Source organism: Empidonax traillii, unplaced genomic scaffold, assembly GCF_003031625.1.
Source record: "Empidonax traillii isolate 1590-97213 ecotype Southwest subspecies unplaced genomic scaffold, ASM303162v1 scaffold15:size5535645, whole genome shotgun sequence".
Classification (NCBI taxonomy): Eukaryota; Metazoa; Chordata; class Aves; order Passeriformes; family Tyrannidae; genus Empidonax; species Empidonax traillii.
Window position 1 is genome coordinate 1,190,947 of NW_020955208.1, and position 20,836 is coordinate 1,211,782.

At 50.6% G+C, this 20,836-nt stretch overlaps 3 protein-coding genes across 8 annotated transcripts in view; 1 reads left to right on the top strand and 2 right to left on the bottom strand.

Annotated features, from left to right (window-relative positions):
* Positions 1–414: 414 nt before the first annotated feature.
* NASP (nuclear autoantigenic sperm protein) lies at positions 415–20,163 on the top strand. 4 transcript variants are annotated; one of them, XM_027893288.1, is made up of 15 exons: positions 415–568; positions 1,285–1,335; positions 2,100–2,210; positions 2,756–2,836; positions 3,007–3,098; positions 3,808–4,713; positions 6,302–6,384; positions 7,069–7,145; positions 7,277–7,350; positions 8,300–8,488; positions 8,732–8,898; positions 9,292–9,345; positions 9,439–9,510; positions 10,286–10,417; positions 10,932–11,100. In XM_027893288.1, the coding sequence occupies exons 1-15, from the start codon at positions 507–509 to the stop codon at positions 10,983–10,985; spliced, it is 2,205 nt and encodes a 734-aa protein (XP_027749089.1). In that variant the 5' UTR covers positions 415–506; the 3' UTR covers positions 10,986–11,100. The 4 variants fall into 4 exon arrangements, with proteins under 4 accessions (XP_027749089.1, XP_027749096.1, XP_027749113.1 ...); XM_027893295.1 differs by having other exon boundaries at positions 3,814–4,713; XM_027893312.1 differs by lacking the exons at positions 9,292–9,345; positions 9,439–9,510; positions 10,286–10,417; positions 10,932–11,100 and adding exons at positions 9,012–9,161; positions 20,010–20,016; positions 20,151–20,163.
* Positions 11,357–14,556, bottom strand: LOC114062196 (pollen-specific leucine-rich repeat extensin-like protein 1). The gene is made up of 7 exons (XM_027893369.1): positions 14,169–14,556; positions 13,930–14,062; positions 13,507–13,566; positions 13,091–13,264; positions 12,644–12,813; positions 12,186–12,322; positions 11,357–11,463 (listed from the first exon to the last, which is right to left on the bottom strand). Exons 1-7 carry the CDS (start codon positions 14,412–14,414, stop codon positions 11,424–11,426), a joined length of 960 nt encoding a protein of 319 aa, XP_027749170.1. The 5' UTR covers positions 14,415–14,556; the 3' UTR covers positions 11,357–11,423.
* GPBP1L1 (GC-rich promoter binding protein 1 like 1) overlaps positions 17,095–20,836 on the bottom strand; it is a 29,365-nt gene continuing 25,623 nt past the window's right edge. For 2 of the 3 annotated variants that reach the window (XM_027893339.1, XM_027893349.1), the window contains 4 exons: positions 19,380–19,535; positions 18,523–18,647; positions 17,553–17,655; positions 17,095–17,303 (listed from right to left, as the gene is read on the bottom strand). In XM_027893339.1, the coding sequence (XP_027749140.1) occupies positions 17,157–17,303; positions 17,553–17,655; positions 18,523–18,647; positions 19,380–19,535 (531 nt within the window). In that variant the 3' untranslated portion in view covers positions 17,095–17,156. Of the gene's footprint in view, positions 17,304–17,552; positions 17,656–18,522; positions 18,648–18,688; positions 18,902–19,379; positions 19,536–20,836 lie in introns of those variants that run through there. The other variant, XM_027893357.1, reaches the window with a different exon arrangement.

The following is a 20,836-nucleotide window of genomic DNA, read 5'->3' on the forward strand; positions in this document are numbered from 1 at the left end:
TGAACTTTTATCTTGTAACAACAACAGCAGCGGAGCCGGCGGGTCTGCGCCCTGAGGGGGCCGCGGCCATGTCGGCCCTGCCCGCTCGGGGCCGTGTGCTGCGGCAGAGCAGAGCAGAGCCGGAGCGCACGGCCTGCCCGCCTCGCATGGGCTGCGGTGGCTGCTGAAGCTGTGCCGGGGCCGGGGCGCCGAAGCCTCCCGGGAATACGCGAGGCCGGGAAGAGGCTCCCGGCGGGCCGGGCTGGCGGCGCCGCTGGACTGCACTTCCCGGCGTGCCTGGCGTGCCCCCGCCCCCCGGCCGGCACTACACTTCCCGGCGGGCCCCGCGCGGCGGCGCCCCCGGCGTCCCGCGGCGGGGCGGGCGCGGGGCATGCCGGGAACGGTAGTCCCCCCGCGGCGCGCGCGCGCCGCCAGGCGGGCCGGGGCGTGTCCTCGGGGGTATATAGGCGGCCCGAGGGGCAGGGGGCTGCACTCTGCCGCCGCCGCCCCTCTCTCCAGCAGCTTCTATGCAATCCTCGGCCGTCGCCGCTCCCCGCTGCGTTGAGCCCGCGCCGGCCTCCGCGACTAGGTAGGCCTGGCTCGCCCCGGTTACGGTGTGTGCGTGTCGGGGAGGGGGTGGGGGGGGTAGCAGAGGAGCGGGGGGGCGCTTTCGCGCCCGGAGGGGGGTGCGGGGGGGGGGTAAGGGAGGCGGTGGGCAGGATTTCCTTGGAGGGAGGGCTGGGGGTGCCGGTCGGGATGTCGCGCCTGTCCCCTCTGCTCCCCCCGCACCGACGGTGATACCTGCATCCCCCCCCGTAGCCCCCTCCCGTCGCCGGTGGTACCTTCCTCTCCCGCCCCCCCTCCCGCTCCGGTGGTACCGGCCGGCCCCGTCCCCCCCCTCCCCCCCGCCCCGGTGGTACGTTCCGCTCCCCGCTCCTCCGGCGCCAGCTGGGCCCGCGCGGCTCGCGCGGGGCCACCACGTGACCGCGGCGCGGCCGCCGCCATCTTTGTTGGGGGCAAAAGACGCCGCGGTAGGGGAGGGGCGTCACGTGACCGTTGGCCCGTGAGGAGCCGCCGCGGGGTTTGGCGCCAAGGGCGGGGGGCGGGGCCAAGGCGGGGGGCGGGGCCGGGCAGGGCGGGAAAGGCCCATTGTCTGCGCGGGGCCCGAACCCCGCACACCGAACCCGAGCTCGCCCCGCGGGCATGGACGTCCGAAATCCAGCGCTCCCTGCCCTCGCTTCATGCCCTTCCTGCCGTGGGGTTGGTGAGCGCTTGTAAAAGAATCGCTCGATGTTTTGTTTGCAGGATGGAAGAAGAATTGGCAGCCCCTTCCACGTCCACGGACAAGACAGAGAGGTGAGGGAGTCAGGACTATCGGTCACCAAATAATGTGGAATTCAGGAGTTACTGGCTGAAACACAAAGGTCTCCCTTCGAATCACGTGGTTAGGCTAGGGATTTAACTGATGTAGGTGCTGAAAACTTGTGCTCACCCGTGGTTTGCACAAATCTAGAGCAGCAAAACCATTTCAAGGACTAATAAATGCAAAAAGAGCAGCTGTTCTCAAGGTTCTTGGTCTGTTAGTGCTGGAGAGGCACAGACTGGTATGTGACAATACTCTCTTGTCCCAGTCTGAGATCTTCTGCTGGGCAGAGCCTTCTGGAAGTAAAGCTGTGCAAGATGCACTGAATGGAAACTTGAGTGTTGCATCTATCATTCTTCTCAGCTGCATCGTGCTGTGCTATGAAAAGTCTGAACTTGGGCTTGTTCTTTCTTTCTCTTGACTGAGCCACCACTGGAGTCTGGTGAAACACTGTGGTACTCGGTGGTCTGTTTCTGTACAGCTCCTGAAGTGCATTCCTTAGCACCCTTTGCCATACCAGGTTCTGGTACTTTCTGCAGTGGTTGGTTCAGATTTTCCTGTCATCCCTTGCTTATTGGAACCGTAAGTTGTTCCCCATTTAAACAAACAAAGCCAAGCAAATCCCCGCTGGTAGTTCCAACCCCTGTAACTTACACAACTCACTCTTCCATAAAGCTGGCAAGGTTTTGAAAGCTATCTATGAAATGACTGTGAAAACTAACACTGTCCTGTATTTGACTTATTTCCCCTCTTCCAGTATGGATGTGGATGGAGAATCAAAGAAACTACTGGGTTTGGGGCAGAAGCACTTGGTGATGGGAAATATTCCGGCTGCTGTTAATGCATTCCAGGAAGCTGCAAGTTTACTGTGAGTAGCAGAACGTTCTGGGTGTTTCTGCAGGGCTTGGGCTTCAGCTTGGCTGTTCTGATGTGGCTCACGCGAGAAAGATTGGGATTTTTACCTCACGTGTTTGTAATTTCCAGTAGAACTGAGGAGAGGACAAACTGAACTCCCCCAAGTGCTGGACATGCTGTGGCTGGTCTGCAGCTTGGATGGCTTTTGTGACAGTAGTTGCCAGTGCAGCTCCCTATAGAGGAAAAGGGATTTGATAGTTTATTTTGCAGGGGTCTTTTAATATAAAAGCAATGAGATAGTGTTATTTCCCAGTAACGTGTTCACCAGCCTCGATCAGCCTCTGAGAATGGTACTTTCTGGGTTAAAGATTAATTCCCTTTGCGTGTGTTTGAGAGCCACATGAAAGCTAAGTGAGAGGAGCGTTCATTATTGGTTTGAAGCAATGAAAGAGGAGCCAAGAAACTGATTTCTTCCTGTCCAGAGAAAATTTAGCTTTCTAGTTCATGTATCAAAATCTAAAGTAGGCCCAGGCAAATAATTCTTCATTATTCTTGTAGGGGTAAGAAGTACGGTGAGACAGCGGATGAGTGTGCAGAAGCTTTTTTTTACTATGGAAAGTCTCTCCTGGAGTTGGCAAGGTATGGTGACAGTTTGTCAGTTGTTAAAGAGTCTGTCTGGTGTAACAGGATTTCGCTCCTTTATGGACAGACTTTCCCTGGGTGGAATGGGCTGTGGCACTGCAGCTTGTGGAGTTCAAATGGGGATGCATCACAAGAACCAAGGGATAACAAGCTTTTGTTCCCTTCAGGATGGAAAATGGTGTGCTGGGAAATGCATTAGAAGGGGTGCAGGTGGAAGAGGAAGGAGAAAAAGCAGAAGATGATTCTGCCTTGCCAGCTGGTAGGTAAAGCTGCCTGCCCTGGTGTGGAGGCACCAAACTGTATGTTCTTGCTGAAAGGATCCAAGTTTAGTCCACTGGCATCTTGGGTAGCCTGAACTGTTCTGTTGAAGCTCTTGGCAGTCTGAATGGACTGGGGTTTTTTGGTGTTTTTTATTTTTTTTTTTTAAGTCTTGCTTTAAGATGAGCAAAACCTGTAAAACATCTACAAGGAGCTGGTCACTGAAAGCACGTGTCAGGGGTCACCAGGTGTCTGTGTCCTGAAACACTGCATTCAAGCTTGCTTTCCTAAGCTTCACCGCTGACTTGAACTGCTTTGTAACCTGGTAGCAGTACAGTGCGTGTAGTCCAGCAGGTCAGAGTCTCTGTAAACCAAGTCCAAAAACAGTAACTATTTTATACCGCCTGCAGCTGGAGATGACACAGGAATTCCTGTCCATCCAGACTATTAAAACACTGGCACCTCTTGCTTAGCTGTGACTAAAATCGCTGGCACTGCTTGAGCGGCCGCTTGCAATGCTGGGGAAGGGGTTTGCTTAGCTCAGAGTGATTGTTGTTGGTTGTGTCCTAATTCCTTGTACTTGGAAAATGAAGCTTTTTTTAAGGAGTGTCATCCGACTTGGTAACAAACCAACACACACTGGAGGGTCTGAGGGTGGTGTTGTCAGTTAATGTCTTTATCACTAAACTCGAAGGAATGTTTATGCTTCCTCAATCATGTAGAAGAAGCGAGGGAGGAGTTGAGAGAACAGGTTTATAATGCCATGGGGGAAAAAGAAGAGGCCAAAAAGTCTACAGAGGAGTCTCCAGTACTGTCTGAGAAGGAAATCAAAGAGGAAGGTCATGAAATGAAGGAGGTTACAGAAGAGAAACCAAAAGAAGAAGCAACTGCTGACAGGGATGTGAAGCCTGAAGAGGCTGAAGAGAAGATGGAGGTTTCTGTGGGAAAAGAAGAAACTTCAGAAGAGCAGAAGCAGCAGGTGGCTGTGGAAAAGGAGGCTGTGAAAGAAGAGGCAGCTGTGGAAGAGAAGGAGGTAGAAAAAGAGCAGAAAGCAGTGCCTGAAGACAAGGTGGTGAAGGCAACTGAGGAGAAAGAGAGAACAGAAGTGTCAGACAAGGAGGCAAAGGCAGCTGGGGAAGAGGCTGAAGCGGGAGAAGCGGCTGTGGAAGAGAAAGGAGAGGCAGGAGAACAGGCAGCAGAAGCAACAGAAAAAGAGCCAGCTGTGGAGAAGGGAGAGGCTGGAGAAGGGCAGGCAGAGATGGCTGTGGAAGAGAAGGCAGGAGCAGAAGAGAAGGCAGAAGCCCAGGCAGCAGCTGCTGTGGGACAGAAAGAAGCTGCAGAAGGGGAAACAGAGGCAGCTGAGCAGAAGAAGGTGGAAGAGAAACAAGAGTCAGTAGAGACAGCTATGGAAGAGAAACCAGGTGAATCTAAAGAGACAGAGTCCTCAAAGGAGCCTGTGCCCACAGAGGGCAAAGAGCCACCCAGTGACCTGGAAGAAAAGGCTGAAGTTGCTGCTAAGGTAGAGAAAGAGGAAAAGGAAGATGACCTGGTGGAAGAGGGTGAAGGTGCTAAGGTAGAAAAAGAAGAGAAAGATGACCTGATGGAAGAGGGAGAAGGTAACACTGAGAGGAGAAAAGTACTTGTGGGTGGATGACTTGATGGATTTGGCTAACCATGGGTAAAAAGTGTTCCATTCAGAATTTTCTGTTTGCCTTAGAATAAGGAAAAGGCACAGTAAAGGGGCTCTTGAAGGACTTTACATCCAAGTAAAGTTTCAAGGAATAGTTGAATAGTCTCAGTCTCTCTAGACTAACGCTTAACTAACTGCAAAGCAAATCTGACTTGAAAGCAAACTGACAGCCCTGTAAAATGTGTAAGTACTGGCCAGGCTGGTGGAGAATACTGAATGGATGTTCACTTGCATGCATCGGGGTTTATTGCACTAACCTCCAAATAACTTGAAGCACAAGTTGCCTCTGGTTATGCCTGTATTTTATTTTTAAATGGTGATGAAAAAACAAGAATAGCTGAACACAAAACAGTAAATTCAGTTTTGGTGGAGGGAAGGAACTCCTCATTCGAGTCTTCCTGGTGGTCCATTGCTAGTGAGAATTTAGTTGGCAAACCTAAACTTGATTTGCTGAAGGCTTATTGCTGCTCTCTAGTGCAATCCTCCAGCTGTCCAGCTTCTGCCCTCTGCTTCCCTGCTTTATCATAGCTGTTTTCAGGATTTTGCTGGAGTAACCCAGCAAGACTTGCACCCCTTGCTGCAGTGTTACTGTACATGGCCTCAGTAGGCTGGTTGCACTTATTGCACAAGTTAATTGATGAGCTGATAATTGCAACTTTGCCTGTCAGTAGCTCAGCTTCAGGAGAGGCAGATGTTCAGACTAAATAGTTGTGGACACCGAAAGGATTTGTTCTGCCTAGCACAGTGAATGCTCAGTGGTGGAGCAGCAGCCTAACAAGTTGCCTATGTGGAGAGAGTGTGACTGAACATAAACCTTTTTGGGAGTTAGACTTATGAGTTCACAGGCTCCCTAGTCCCCACCCCATCAAGCTCCTGTTGTTCTGGAATTAGCCAGAGGTTGTGATACAGGAGTTGTGTGACTTCAGCATTCAGATCAGCCAATTCTCTGAAGTTATTAGCTGTGCTCCTTCACTGCACATTTTCCCAAAAAGTTTTCTGCTGGCAGAATAGATAATATGATGCCCCTGCAGGGTATCAGAAGTCAAGTTAGCGCTACGCAACAGGAGGTTCATTAATAACATTGCCACTTAAATCCCTGACATGAGGAACACGAACTCAGACTAATTTGTGTGCAGCTTGGCAGCTATCTTGCTGAAAATACTTGTTTTGTGGAGGATGAAGCTGAGCAGCTGCCCAGTTCCTCTGGGGTGCTCAGGACTCCATGGCTCCAGTGGGAGCTCACGGTGTACTTGTGAGAGTTAAATTCTGTGTAAGTCCCTGTTGTAGGCAGTAAGAAGTTGAACTTACAGACTACTTTAGTCTGCAGTGCTGAACAGTTTCAGCAAGATGGCTGCTGCTGCTGCTGCTGAGGATTTAATGTATCTGTGCTCTTCTTGCATCACACCTCTAACCTGTCACTGGAAGGATGAGGGCTGGATGTAACATTCTGCCCAACTCCATGTCAGGCAAGCACAGGAACAACAAGTGTTCTCATCCATCTACTTGCCTTGTAGAAGCAGAAGAATCTGAGGAGGAGGATAAAGAAAACGATAAAGCTGAAGATGATAAGGAGAATGAATTGACAGTGGAAGACAAGGTGAGGTTGCTGAGCTCTGATAGCGGCGCTCAGGGGAGGGTGCAGTGTTACCCTAAAGATCGTGTTTTAAAAGCTCACCTGTGTTTTATTTAGTCCTATGTAGGAAATTACTTTTGAAAACCAGTGTTGCCTAAGGAATTGTACCTTGTCCACACTGTGGGATCTTGCTCAACTGTGTCTGTAAACTTGGGTTTGTTCAGCTGCTCTGAAACAAATTCTTGTGGTCTGCTGAGTAACGTGGCCTGGGAGTGCAGGGGTAGGCAGGGAGAGCTGCATTCTAGATAACTGTCTTTAAATGATTGTCTGTCCCTTCCTCAGACTACTCTAATAAAGTTCAAAGGTTCATTACAAAAAAAAAAAAAGGTAGATCTAAATAGCATCTTAAATAAAATCTTCCTCTTGAGGTAATATTGGTACTTGGTGCCCTGATATTTCTGGGGGGGAAAAAATTAATAAGGCCAGATCAACAGACAGTGTGAATTTATGTTCCACTGAACCATCTTCGCTGCAGACAAAGTCTTGATTGATGCAATAACCTCTTCTGCATATTCCTGTTCTTTTTCTCCTTCTAGTGGTAAACTGTTTACCTCTTGAAGGAATGGATTCCTTAGGGATTTAGTGGCGGTGTTTGATGTGATCTGTAACCAAGACATTTAATCTCTCATGAACTTCTGGTCTTTACAGGAAAGTGAGGAGGATGAAATTGGAAATCTTGAGCTAGCCTGGGACATGCTGGAGTTAGCAAAAGTCATTTATAAGAGGTAAAGACTTGAGTTCTGATTTGGATATATGCCAGAGAAACTCTGTAAATTGGAGGGTGGCGTAACCAGTTGGTGACTGTGGCATATTCTGATCAGGACCTGGAAACTAATTTTTTTTTTTCTTGATTTAGGCAAGAAACAAAAGAAGCTCAGCTCCATGCAGCTCAAGCTCATCTGAAGTTAGGAGAAGTTAGCATTGAATCTGGTAAGAAGCATTAATTCTCATGTGCATAGTGTTCAGTTCCACTTTCTGACACTGTTTTGTACTTTAAAATGAGCAGAGAGGTGAGTTAGGGCACTCAGGATAAAAACAAATTAGACTGATCATGGTAGTTGCAGCCATGTGAGAAGCTTTGGCATCAATGGATGAACTGACTTGGTGCCTTAAATGAGATAATTGTGCTTTTCCAGAGCAGTGAAAGAAAAATTCGAGTAAGAAAACCAAACCTTGCCTATGAACTTAAAAGAGACTTATTGAAGTAGAGAGTCACTGAGCTTAATTAATAGGAGGTGCCAGTACCATGCCATGTCAGAACATAAAGACTGCAAATTAAAAATGGTTGACTTAGACTTTCCAAAATCCTCAGGTGTAGTGAGGAAAGACTCTTGTGTTACACAGCAGAAAAAAGGAGTGGGAAGCAAGCCCCAGGTTTGTGCCTTCTGATGTTTCACCTGCCTTTCCTTTAAAAACATAATTTGATCTTGTTAAATCCAAGTGTACTCCTTCTCTGGGGCAGGCATTGGAAATGATCCAACAGGGCTACAAATCAAGGGTTATCTTGTGTCAGTGGAGCACCTTCAGAGCTTGGTGGGAGGGTGGCAGGGGGCTGTCACTGGCTCCAGGTCCGTGTCACAGCTGGGAACCGTCACATCCAATTCGTGGTACCAAGGTTAAACAGGAGGATTTAGTGCCTGGTTTGACCGTGCTGGAAGTAGACAAAACACTCCTGAGAGAACTTAAGGAACTGGACTAGACATCTCTGAGGGGGAGGCGGTGCTGTCAGCTGATCACCTGAGAGCAGCTCTGACCTCGACTGCCGGTTCTGTTTGCGGAGGGTGCGGGGTGTAACAAAACACAAAGCGATGGGATGGGGGCTGGGATTGTTTGGAGAATCGGCATTGTTTGCGAAGACCTCGTGGCTTTTCTCCCGTAGAAAACTACACACAGGCCATAGAGGAGTTCCAGTCCTGCCTGGCCCTGCAGCAGAAGTACCTGGAGGCTCATGACCGTCTGCTGGCCGAGAGCCACTACCAGCTGGCCCTGGCCTACCACTACAACAGCGACTTCGACGAGGCCGTCCTGCAGTTCGGCAAGTCCATGGAGGTCATCGACAAGAGACTGGGTGAGTGGCTTTCTCAGGCTCTGTCAGAGTGTTCTGTCAAGGCACAGCAGACTTTGTTTAACTGAGATGTTGCTCCTTGCCTGCCGTGCCGTGTCTGCTGCTCTGCAGGCGGTGACAGGCAAACCACACCCGTAGCAGAATTGTGGAAGCCGTGTGTGTTAGCAGATAGCTGTCTCTGCATGTTGATAACTGGACAGTTACTTTGTCTCAAGGTGTTTTGCCCTGATAACTGTTTCACCCCAGCAATTCTGACTGAGAGGATAAAGCAAGCAGAAAGTGGGTCCCCTGAGGACGAGAAGGAGATTGAAGAGCTGAAGGGATTGCTTCCTGAAATTAAAGAAAAGATAGAAGATTCAAAGGAGTCTCAAAAGAGTGCAAGAGTAGCTGAGCTGGGACTGAAGGCAACTCTGGTGAGTGTGTCCTGTGACTTCCTTTTGACCCAGCATTCTTCCAGTGGAACTTTAAGTAATAATCAGTCATGGGAGGAGCTTGGACTTGATCAGGGGCTGGTGGTTGCTCACAGGTGTTACAGGCTGTGATTCTGAGAAGGAAACTGAGGCAGCTGACTTCTAAAGAAAGGATATTTAGTAAGTACCTTGAGAGTAATTGTTCCAAACTAAATGGGAATTTGATAGGCTTCTATGGCATTTAATGTGTCAGGGCTGGAGGTGATGTTGTCTGTCCTGTGCAGAAGTGCAGAGTGCAGTGCTGGGACTTAAAGGGGTTGGGCTTTCTGCCCCCTGCTAAGCTTGCTTGAATGGTCTGAACACAATCTGTTCACTGCTTCTTCTGCTTTTCTTAAGATTGGAACTACATCTGGCTTTGCACAAAGTGAAGACAGTGGTTCTGTTTCCACGGTAAGTTAATTTAAGGTGGATGTTGTTAATTCCTGTCTGCTCTAAGGATTACTGGTTGCAGTTGCTCATGTGTCAGTGTCTGTCTTGTAACAGATTCCAGTAAGAAAAGCAGCTGATGGTGCATCTCAGTGTGTTACAGACATCTCTCACCTAGTCAGGAAAAAGGTGAGTCCAGAAATGACTTGTTGATCATAACTTCTTGACCCTGGTGTAACTTCTGACTCTGTTGTGTGGCTTCTGCAGATGTTCTCTGAACAGGGGCTTCCTCTGCTGAGGACCCTCAAGAGCAGCAGGGCCACCTGCAGATCTCAAGGAAGGGGCAGGGAACCCCAGGCTGGGCTGTTCCCTTCTTTCCAAAAGGAAATGGAGACTTGGGCTTAATAAAGAGCAAAGCCAGAGTGATGTTGATGATAAATGGTCTCTTACAGAGATGAGGTGTTGAGCACTTTGTTCCTTTCAAGGTCTGTGTGTTCTCTGGAGGTGTTTGTTGATATAAACAAGAGTATCCCCTGTAGGAACTTGAGTTTTTATGTTGCCTGTGGCCGTGGCACAGCCTGGCCTCTGTCAGTTCAGGTGTGCCTGCAGTGACTCAGAGCTGCTTTACACAGGGTGATTTCAAGTGTTTTAGCTGCCCTAAACCTACCCTGGAACTGTTACTGGGCTCAGTGGTTGCATTTCCTTGCCAGAGTGTAATCAGGGATAACTCAGCACTAGAGATTCTGGCACCCAAACAGTGTCTCACTAGAGATTGCTGTGGTTGAGACCTTGGAGCCAGAGCCTCAGAGCTCAGTTAAACCCTCACACTGAGGTGTCTGCCCTCAGCCTGGCAAGCACAGCTTGGGTGGATAATGTGCAACAACCTCTCATGCTGAGTTTCTCAAAAAAAAGATTAAAACTTTAATTTGTACTTATTGAAGCCTATAAACAATTTTGTCTTCAGAGGAAACCAGAGGAGGAGGCTCATCAGGGAGACAACGAAGCCAAGAAATCTAAACCAGAACCGGCTGTCAATGGTGGTGGTGGGGATCCTGCCCCCAGTGGAAATGAGGTTGCAGCAAAAATGGAAGAGGAGGTGGGCACCTGAGCCAGGAGTCTGGGCTGTGCCTTTTATTTCATTTCCCCCCCCCCCCCACTCAGTTCAGGGATAGTTCTGTGCCTGGTAGATGTGCTGGTTTTGTTGCTTGCTGGCCTCCCACAGGGCTTCCCTGATGGGATGGGGAATATTCCCAGTGGGCAGGATGCATGTTGTACTGTGGTGCCTGACCCTGTGTGGGCTGGACAGACCCAGCTGTGGAGCTTTGTCACCTCTGGGGTGGGACAGAGACGGGTTCTGGGAGTCTGAGCTGGGCTAAACTCCAGCATAGGGTCTTTCCCCCATTTTTTCATACTCCTGGGTTTTATTACCCTACCCCTGGGCTGCACTTGTTCATGTCAGTGCTTTGGGGTAGTGTTGGGCTCTGGACTCAAGCAAAGCTCATGCAGTCAGTTAAATCTTCAAATTACAGAACCCTTGGGCTGCTGCATGAGTTGGTGCTGTAAGGCAGTGTCTTGGTTTTTTTAAAACAAACCCTTCTCTTCTCTTTTAGACAGAGAAAAGGCCACAAGCAGAATCAGGGGCTGCAGTTGAAAGCACAGTATGATAATTCTTTAACCTCGGACACTCCTCTCCTTACAAGGAAAATGGTTTTGTATATAGTGTATTTTTTCACTTTTTGGCAACTTTTGTATGACTTCAATAAAGATTGTAAGCAAATAGTCCCTGTCATGACCTTCCTCCTGTGCCAGGTTCCAGCCTCTGCTCCTGGCTGTTCCCCTGGGGTGCAGTCCCCGCCCTGGCCCAGTGCTGGGCTCTAAGTCCCTTGAGCTTCAGCATTTCCATCCACATCTGCCTCACGAGGCAGGAGTAGAGGATGGGATGGGGCAGGCAGGGCTGGCTGCTTGGAGGGAAGGAAAAGCAGTGACTGAAATTCATTATGGTCTTGTGTGGGGACAGTCTAGATGTGACCTTTTTTCCTTCTGGTGCACCAGCTCTGTGGTCACAGCTGGGGCTGTGTTTGGGTTCAGTCTTAGCTAAGCCTTCAATGGGTTCTGGGGGTGCCTCCCTCGGCCTTGAGCAGCCTAAAGAGGTGGGGGGGGAAGGCTGATGAAGAGCTTTGTAACATCCTGGACCTTGTTGGACGTGGATTTTTAGCTCGGCCCTTTTGTGCAGTGAGACCTTGTGGAAATGGAGGCAGGGGTGGCTCCAGGCAGGGCATAGCTGTCCCCTGGGCAAGGTGGAGATGTGAGCCTGCTCTGGGACAGGGGGGGTGTTTAAACAGAGAAGGGCCAAGAAGGGAAGAGCAATGGGCTGAAACCATTTATTAAACACACAGCATGTGGCTGTGCCTGCCTCTGGTCAGGCTTTCCCTGCTAAAGGCTGATGGTGATGTGCCTGCTGGAACAAGCTGAGCCATGGGGAATGTGATTGTGCTTCTGTGCCTGTCCTCAAAACCACCACTGTGCGCAGGGTGGAACACTCAGCTGGCTGTGGGCTCAGTCCTGGGGCACAAGAGCAGCCTGAGGTGGAGGCTGAGCTGTGTAACTCTGGCTGCTGGCCTGGGGGTCAGCCTAATGCTGCCAAAATGCCCAGAACCTCTCTGCTCCCAGCAGGGATCCCAAATGCTTCTCCCCACCCAGGACTGGGTTCCTGGTGCCGTTTACCCAGTCACTCCCAAGCCCCATCTTGCTGAAGTTCACAGGTTTTGCCATCCTTTCATCACCCCAACAGTTAATAGAGCCCCAATTTCCCCCTCCAGGGTGGTGAGGGAATGCCAGGGCAGTGTGGCCCATTCCTGGCTCACCTTCGTGGAGGTTTGTGTTGTTCTGGGGGCTCCTGAGCAGGAGGAGGGTCCTCTAGGGCCACAAAAGGGCTGAGGGGGAGGCCATGGGGCACGTGGGCTGTGGGGCTGCCTGGCCCCAGTGCTGGCCTGGGGGGCTCCTGGGAAATGAAAAAAAATTGGTATCAAGGGCAGGAGGGTCCTTGCACTGTCCTGATACAGGCACAGGCAGGAGCTGCCTGGCCATTCTGTCATGGCATTGGGTGTGCAGAGCAAATTACAGCCCTGCTCCATCCTTAGGAAGGGACTCACCTGCTCCAGGGGCCCTATCCCCAGCTGCAGCCCAGGCTGCTGTTCCCAAATCTTCCCAAGCTTGTACCTCCACACCCCTCATCCTATCCCAGTTGGCAGCTTCTCCCTTCTCCCATCTCCCTTCTCCCCTACCTGGAGAACTAGAGATTGCCTTGGGCCGAGGCTCTTACCATAAAAAGTTCCGGCACAGCCAGGGCTGGTGGCAATGGGGGGTCCACAGGGTGTGGGAGGATGGGTGGGGGCACCCGTGGCCCTGTCTGCTCCGCGTGGCATCGCAGCATCCCCACCTCTGCCTGCAGCTGGGCCAGCTCCTCCGAGTGCTGCTGAGCCACCCTCGAGCCTGGGGACAGGAATTCCTTGCTGTGGGGTTTGCACTCCCCCAGTAACCCTTTCCCCAGCATCTGACCAGGCCAGTGTTCAGGATCTGGGGGGCGTTGGGACTCTTTCTGCTCAGTGCAGAGACCCCACCCCAGGCTGTGCAGCTGCAGCCCCCTCACCCTGCCCATATTTCCATGAGTCATGTCCAGCCCAGGGGCTCTGATGCTGCAGCCCCAGAGGCATCCAGGGGCTGTGGGGTGCACAGCTGGGGACCCGTTTCCCCAGGACCCATCACCTACCAGCGTCGGCTCTTCTCTCCCTCCTGACCTTCAGCGCCAACACTTCATCTTCCAGACGCCAGTTTTCCAGCTCCACAGCCAGCAGTGCCGCATCCAGACCCTGTGTGCCAGTGCCAGGGGGCTCTGCTGGCACAGCCGGGGGTGCCTCAGGTGCCGGCTGTGGAGTCACGGTCCCTGCAGGGAGACGGGGCTGGGGTTGGGGCTTACCCATCCTCCTTCCCCCACGCAGCCCTGGGGTTCCTCTCTCCAGCACCGTGGCCTCCAGCTGGAGGTGGAGCAGCTGGTCCAGGATGGCCGGGTCGTGTCCCCCAGCGCGCAGGTAGGACAGTCGCAGTGCCCTGCCAGAGCCCCCGATCAGCCATCGCTGGGCTGGGTGGGATGCTCTGCTGGACCTGCCGTGGCCCACAGCCCCTCACCTGGCCTCGGCAGAGAGTGGCCCCGCGGGTGGCAGGAGGGTGTCGAGGTGGAGGGTGGCCCTGGGGAGGAAACAGGCAAATGGGGGGGGGGTGAGGAAGCCAAAGGCTCCCTAATGGAGAGCACCCCACTGGGCTCTCCCCTGGAGGTGGCAGAGCCCCCCCCCCCAGGCCGGGGCTCACCTGTGCTGGGCCGCCTGCACCCATCTGAGCTGCTCCTTCGGGGCCTGCAGGACCTGGCCCAGCCCCAGCTCCCCCTGCTCGGGCTGGGGCCTCACAGCCCCCAGTGCCGCCAGCTGCTGGCACAGCCCTGCGGGACGGTGAAGGGACAGGGGGGCTCAGCACAGCCCCCACAGCCCCACTCCCTGGGGGTCGCTGCACCCCACACGTGCCCCCCATCACCCCTAAACTGCTGCCAGTGCCTACCTTCCCTCTGCTGCTCCAGCTGCCGGGTCCTGGCCCGGATCTCGGCCATTTGGCGTTCGTGGGCCTCCAGCAGCTCCTGTGGTGGCTGTTGGTGTCCCTGCGGCGGGCCCGGCTGCTGGGGGGGCTCTCCCTGCTGTACAGGGTGTTCAGAGGGCAGGAGGGGCCGGCCCCCCACCAGCCGTGGGGTGTGGGGAGCTGTGGGGGTGCTGGTGCCCCCAGGGGCAGGGGGGTCACCCTACCTCCACCAGGGGCCTCCTGGACCCGGGGTCGGCCGTGCGGAGCAGGGCCCTCTCGCGGGGGGTGAGCACGGCCCCCAGGGGAGCCCCCCGTGCCCACCCTGGTCCCCGCTGTCCCCACACAGCCGGTGAGACCCCGGGAAGCTCAAGGCGACGGTGTGGCTCAGGGCCGTCCCCATGCTGGGACACCCCGACCTCGCAGACAAAAACAGGAAGGAAAGGGTGAAAAAAATCCCCCCATTTACTCATATACTTTTCTGCCTTTAGTAAAATAAGCACCAAGGGCTGCCCGAGTGGAGGGGAGGGCAGAGCGTGGCCCCAGCTCAGGCCAAGCTGGATCCAGCCATGCTGGCCGAGATGCTGCTGCCCAGCCCAGCATCTGTCCCTGTCCCGATCCTCATCCCTCCTCCCCCTCCCCGTTCTGTGACAGACCCAGCTCCAGATTACCGAGGTGTCCTGTGGCCTTCCTGCCGTGCCCTCCACAGGCGGAGGTTTCTCCTCATGGAGGCAGGAGCTGCCGGGCTCCGGGATGCCGAGGCACAGCTTCTCCTGGTGCGCCCTCAGGAGCGGCCGGGAGCTGAAGGCCATGCGGCAGCGGGGGCACAGGGAGCTGCCCATGCCCGGCACCCTGGGAAGCAGAGCGGGTGGGGGGGTCACTCGTGGGGGCCACCCTGCCAGGGAGAGGGCTGGGTGCGGGCTCAGACCTGCCGGGTGTGTTGGCGGCTGTTTGGAGCCGCTGTTGCTATGCTGGACGCTGGGCCGGGCAGGGAGTGCGGCCGCACCCGGGGCCTCGGCCATTCCCATTGTTACCGCGGGCACCGGAACGGGGAAAAAAAAAATAAAATAATGGCTTGGGCACCTGAGCAATCCCCGGAAAACAAGATGAGGGTGGTCCCGCAGAGCTCTCCCTCCCTGGTTACAAAACATTCTCTGCCTCGGGGTGCTCGTTTTCTCAGGCAGGGATTCCTCAGCAATCCAGGTACTCTGTTCCAAGTGGCTGTCGGCACGGATTTACCGTGAGGGGCCTTTTAAACTTACCCCATTTCTTGCCAACAGTGCACACAACAGGTATGCATAATTTGATTCAAATGGATGTAGGAAGTTTAGTCTTTTTAAACATGGATGGCCTTTTCCAGCCAGAAGCCGTGTTTGATGGGACCAAAGCACAAAGACATTCAAAAAGAATGAGGCAATCTGTAAAATGTCTGTCTTACAGGAGTCCCAACACTTCCCCAAGCATTCCAAGGCAGACCCAGCCCCTGGAGCTCAGTTTCCAGAAGGCAGTGATGAAGAAATGCCCCATTACTCCTCTCACCTGGGGTTCCCTGCAGAGGCAGCATCACTGTGGTGGTGGGAGCTGAAAAGCAGAGGTAGCACAGTTACACCTGATAATGCTGACAGTGCTCCCTTGAGCCCAGACGCAAAGATTCATGGCTAAACATTACAATTTTCTTACATCTCTGTCCTCCCTGCCTGGCCAGGAGTGGACTAAAACCACATAGGCATAACAACCTCGCGTGAAATCCCCTCAGCTCAGCAGGCCCAGTGTTTCACTCTCGCTGTGCAACTCCAACCAACCCACTTGCAAACACTGCCCAACAACCCAGCGCCTTCCACTCCAAAACCTTTGTGCACAAGCTGAACTTACACCGGACACTAAAATAGCTTAGGCCACAACTGAGTTGTTTGTAAAATTCTTTTTAATCTAATAGAAATGTTTTCATGAATTTTTAAAAAAGATTTCAATGAAAACAGCTTTGGATTCAGACATTCCCTTGCCACGTTGTGAACATAAACAGCAGCATTGCACTAGGAACAAGTGACACCGACCGGTCGAGCTTCACCGTTTTGTATGAAGCGGAAAAAAAAAAAAAAAGAGCAAACTGCTTTAGTAGGAGATAATTGCCATTATTTTCTTTAAAAAAAACAACACCCAAGCATGGGCTGTCATCTCAGCATTGTTCTCCCTCTCCCTTCTTACAGGAAGAGTTCAGTTCCTGCAGTCTGAGCGCTACAGCAATGTTTGCCAAGAGGAAATATAGAGTGGGAGAAGAAAAAGTTTATCCCCAGTGCTACTGAACCCCCAGAGTTTCAGGTCCCTTAGAGGAAAGCTCTTCTTACATAAGAAAGACAATTAGAATTGGCAAACTGATGCAAAATATTTATTCCAAGTTAGTTATTTTTGATGCAGTAGTTTTTCCCCCTCATACAGACTCAATGTGATAGTCACTTTTTAAAATCTGTAAATAATGTTATCAAAATAATCTTAATCTTTGAAATCTCACAAAAAATTTATATTTTACAATCCACCCTGAATATCAAGGCTGCAAGAAGAAGAACACAAACAATTCCTATATCCAAATATTTTACAGCTGTACCCAAAAAAAAAAAAAAAAAAAAAAAAAAAAAAAAAAAAAAAAAAAAAAAAAAAAAAAAAAAAAAAAAAAAAAAAGGAAAACCACAAACGCCTGGTTAAGTGATGAAGCTCCCCGAGCCGCCAAAAGAAAAAAATAAAATAAAATAAAATATCCATGTTATTAGCATTAATTTAACATAATTAGAACTTCAAAAGCCATTTTTGTCATCGACAATGATTGTTTTAGCACACCGTTACCGCGCGGCACTGGGCAATGCGGCGGCACTGTTAGAAGCTTGTTGTTGCAGAGATCAGTCAGCCACTTGTGTCCTGCTCACACGACTGAACTTGTGCACTGCCCCACAAGGGATTTCTGTCAAAATTTGCTAGCTGCACAAACTTCTAGTAAGCATTAGGGCAAAACCAAAAGAAAAAGCTAAAGAAGCCAATTTTGTCTCTTCTTTGGGATACAATTATTTCCCTTGTGCATGAAGTATCAACAACAAAAGAAAAAAACTGAACAGACTGGAGACAGAATAAACTCTGTTTAGTTTATACAACCCCAAACACGTGTTGAACTATGAACTGAGTTTATTGGGTTGGTTTTATTTATTTTAATTTTATTGTGCCCAGTTTCAGGCATCGTCATCTGACGTTTCGCTGCTACTAGTTTCTGTGTCTGAGTCCTCAATCTTTGTCTTAAAAGTGCTTCTCCAGTGGAACAACAGGCTGGAGCCGCGGCCCTGAAGAAATCCATTCTTCCCAAATCCATTTCTTCTTCGCTGTAGAAATGAAAGCAAGTTTTAAAACAAGTAAACTTGTGGGCAGTAACTGTCCCTAACCATGCGTGGACACAAATTACATATTTAACTGTGTATACACGCACTCTGCAGGGATAATGCAGAGTCACTACAGTCTCACTTCAATTCTTTGTCTTCTTGAACATCCTTAAGAATGACCCCACAGAAGACTCGTGCATGAGAAGGGAGAGGGAGAAGAGCAGTGACAAGTGGCAAGAGGTGTAAACATACCTGCTCTGATTTAATCTGGAACTCTTTGAGCTCATCTTCCGTGAGGGGAAGGTAGTTTTCATCATTTTCAGGATATTCCTGCCATCCCATTTCTTTCAGTAACCTGATTGTGGAGAAAATAAAAGGGGCGTGGGAACTAAAGCGAGGGAACAGTGGGGAAGGAGAGAACCCTTTGTCTGTGAAGCACGAGGTTTGGTACTAAATCACCCCGAATTCACCAGGGAATCTTCTCTATCAGAGACCACTTCAACAACCTTTTGTGTTTACCCAATAGTTTTCAACGTCTTTTACAAGTATTTACCATCAGCAGTCTTGTACAATGGGTAAATAACCAGCCTGGTGGAAGGCAGGGATTTGAAATTCCAGCCCAAGGACACTGAAGGAGGACACGAAGCAACCAAACCAGTATCACGGCTCAGAATCTCCTAAACCTCACTATCCGCTTGCACCAGATGCTCACAGTGCTTACTCACTGATGTGAGATACAGATTGAGATACCAGGCAAATATTTTCTTAGCTCTCCTCCACTTCTGCAGCATGTAAAGTAGCACAGGAGTATTCTAAATGCAAACAAAATGTGGTGTGTGTGTCCTCAAACCATTCCATGCAGGACACCTGCTTGTAAATTAACTAGAATCACACCAGGTTCATGCTGACCCCCAGTGTGGGCAACTAAATATCCAGGCTGCATTAGCATACGGGGATGTGGCACTAAAGCAGCACTGGAATTTAATTACACACCTTGGTAAAGCCTTGGCTCACCTGTCACTGGTGTCTTGTTTCACTTTCAGTAAGACCCTGCCCAGTCCAGCACTAGTTACAAAGCCCACACACCTCCTGCTCCATACACACACAAAGCTACTGCTGCTTCCCAAAAATTGAGTTTTCTTTGAAGTAACTTCCTTCTCCTCACACAGCCCAAGGACTCACCCTCCCTTACTTCAGAGACTTTATTTTGCCATTTACTCACCTGTGTTCTGCTTCCAGCGAATGGGAGAGGTTTTCCCCCTCCTCCGGCAAAGGGAGAGAAAGGCCATTCTGATGGCAATTCTCGTCCCAGTTTTCCTTTGGTTCTGGTGTGCTGTTGCTCTCCATCTAAAGAAAAATAAAAGCATCAGAGTGTGCCAACACACAAAAGCACAGTTCCAAGTTCAAGCTCCTCCTGCCTTTGGAAGTCCAGCCAAGCCTTTCACCTTGAGCCTGTGTTTTTTTACAGAGCCTGGCTGATAACGGATTGTACCTGGCCGTGACAGGACAACGCGTGATGAAGGATGTTGGGTGGACTGTGCTGCTGTGAGTGCTGGCACCACAAAGCCATCACCAGGGGCTTCAGAGTGATGGCAAGAAAACTACCAGAATTAAATGCTCCTAAGGACACGCTTTACATACACATTAAGGCACAGATTATGCGTTCAGGAGTCTGGTCTGAGCCTCTGTGGCTTAAGCCACAACCCTGCCCCTTACACAAGCACAGAGTTCTACCTGCCCGTGAATGCAGATTGACAAGGAAGTTGGAAAGCAAAACAGAGATGTAAGAATATGGTATTGTTCCACTCCTTAGAGAATCCTTGCAAAAAAATCTAGATTACCTTCAACATCTGTGACCTTCCCTTCCACCTCATTTATTACTTATCTGTTTGCATTTCTGTGTTACACATCCCCCTCCATCACAGTGCCGTGCACTGCATCTGCTGGCACATGTGCCAGACCAGAGGGAGTCACGCCTTTCCTCCTCCACAGCCCTGAACTACATACACCGCTCGGGGCTTCTTCAGTCTCCAGCTCCTTAACTCATTATGATCATATATTCAAGGACAGTGATCTTACATCATCCAGCTTGTCACATTCCCTGTTCTCTGTTATCTCCCCGTTTCTATCATCTTTCAGTGCCTTCAGGAATTCGCTCTTTTTATCAGTGGTCCGGCGCATCAGCTTCGTCAGGCGCGAGGAGATCTCGATGGGAGGGGTGGTGCTGGAAGGACTCTGCACAGGGGAGGGAGAACACAGACCATTTCAAATGGTGTTGCCACAAAGTTTCTCTCCAGTGTCTGTGCTTACACCTTTCAAACACTCATCAGTTCTTTGGGTGGCTCTTAACCCCTCAACATCCCCCCCAGTCTAGTGTCAAATTCCAATCAAAATACTGATGGGTGTTGCACATTCACCTCTCCCCTTACCAGCACACTGTTCTCCCATCTATTATTATCACCTCAATTTCCCCTCCCTTCAGGACTCAATTCACATGGCCATATTTGTTTTGTTCCTTGGCAATATAACTCTCCCAAGCAAGCTTGAGCCAACAACAGAATATTAGGGCAGAAAACTTCATGCAGGATTCTTGCCCTACAAAACTTAACAAATTAAGGAGATTAGCCTCAGTTCAAATTTGCTTCTTAAGTCATCCTGACAGACTCTACCCTGAAATTAGCTATGGGGAGGTAATCTCCTTTCAGGGAGTGGTCAGGTCACATCCTTAACTAACCACAACCGGGTGTGAAACAAGCAGCCACAGCCTCGGGATCCTCCCCTGGAGAACAGGCTGCCAACTCCTTGCTCTGTACACTCAGCCCAGATGGTTCAGTGTGGAGCCAGACACAGACAAACCTGGAGCCTGGGGGAAACCTGCTCAACTCGGTGCACCAATCCCAGGAAACCCCTTGTGCTCTTCCACGGTGTTTAAGTTTTCTTAATTATCCAGGGCTGTGAAGCAGGCACGGCACAGCAGTTGCCCCACTGGCACTGCCCCAGCCCTGATCCTGCAGCAGCAGCACTGCTAACCAAGGTGAGCTTTCAATTTAATCTGTTCCGTGATTTTGACTGGGCACACAAGAGAAGACTAAACAAACGTTGTGTGAATTTTCCTGATATCTTAACCTCCTGCTCGTCGTGTGGAATTCATGTCTAGCTACTCAAAAACAATGTAATCATTATTATGGATACCCTGACAGCAGAATCTTCAATGCAAAATTACTCTTTTCCTTCATGTGGTTGCTTTTCTTTTTTTTTTTTTTTTTTTCAATATCAAAACAGTAGCATCTCCAAAAGTCTGCAGTGTTTTTCTCCCCATTTTTTTTAAGCTGGGGAAGAAGGTTGCGATTCCAGGCTCTTCAAAACAAATCTCCTTTGCCAAAAAATTTTATCACACTCGCGGTGCTCTGAGCAAAGATCAAGGGAACTAGAACAAAAACAAGGCAGCAACTGCTGCTTGAATTTCTAATGCCTGTTGCACGTGAAATACTGGTGTGAAATAAAACCTTCAGGGAAATGCAGGCTGGAGGTAATGC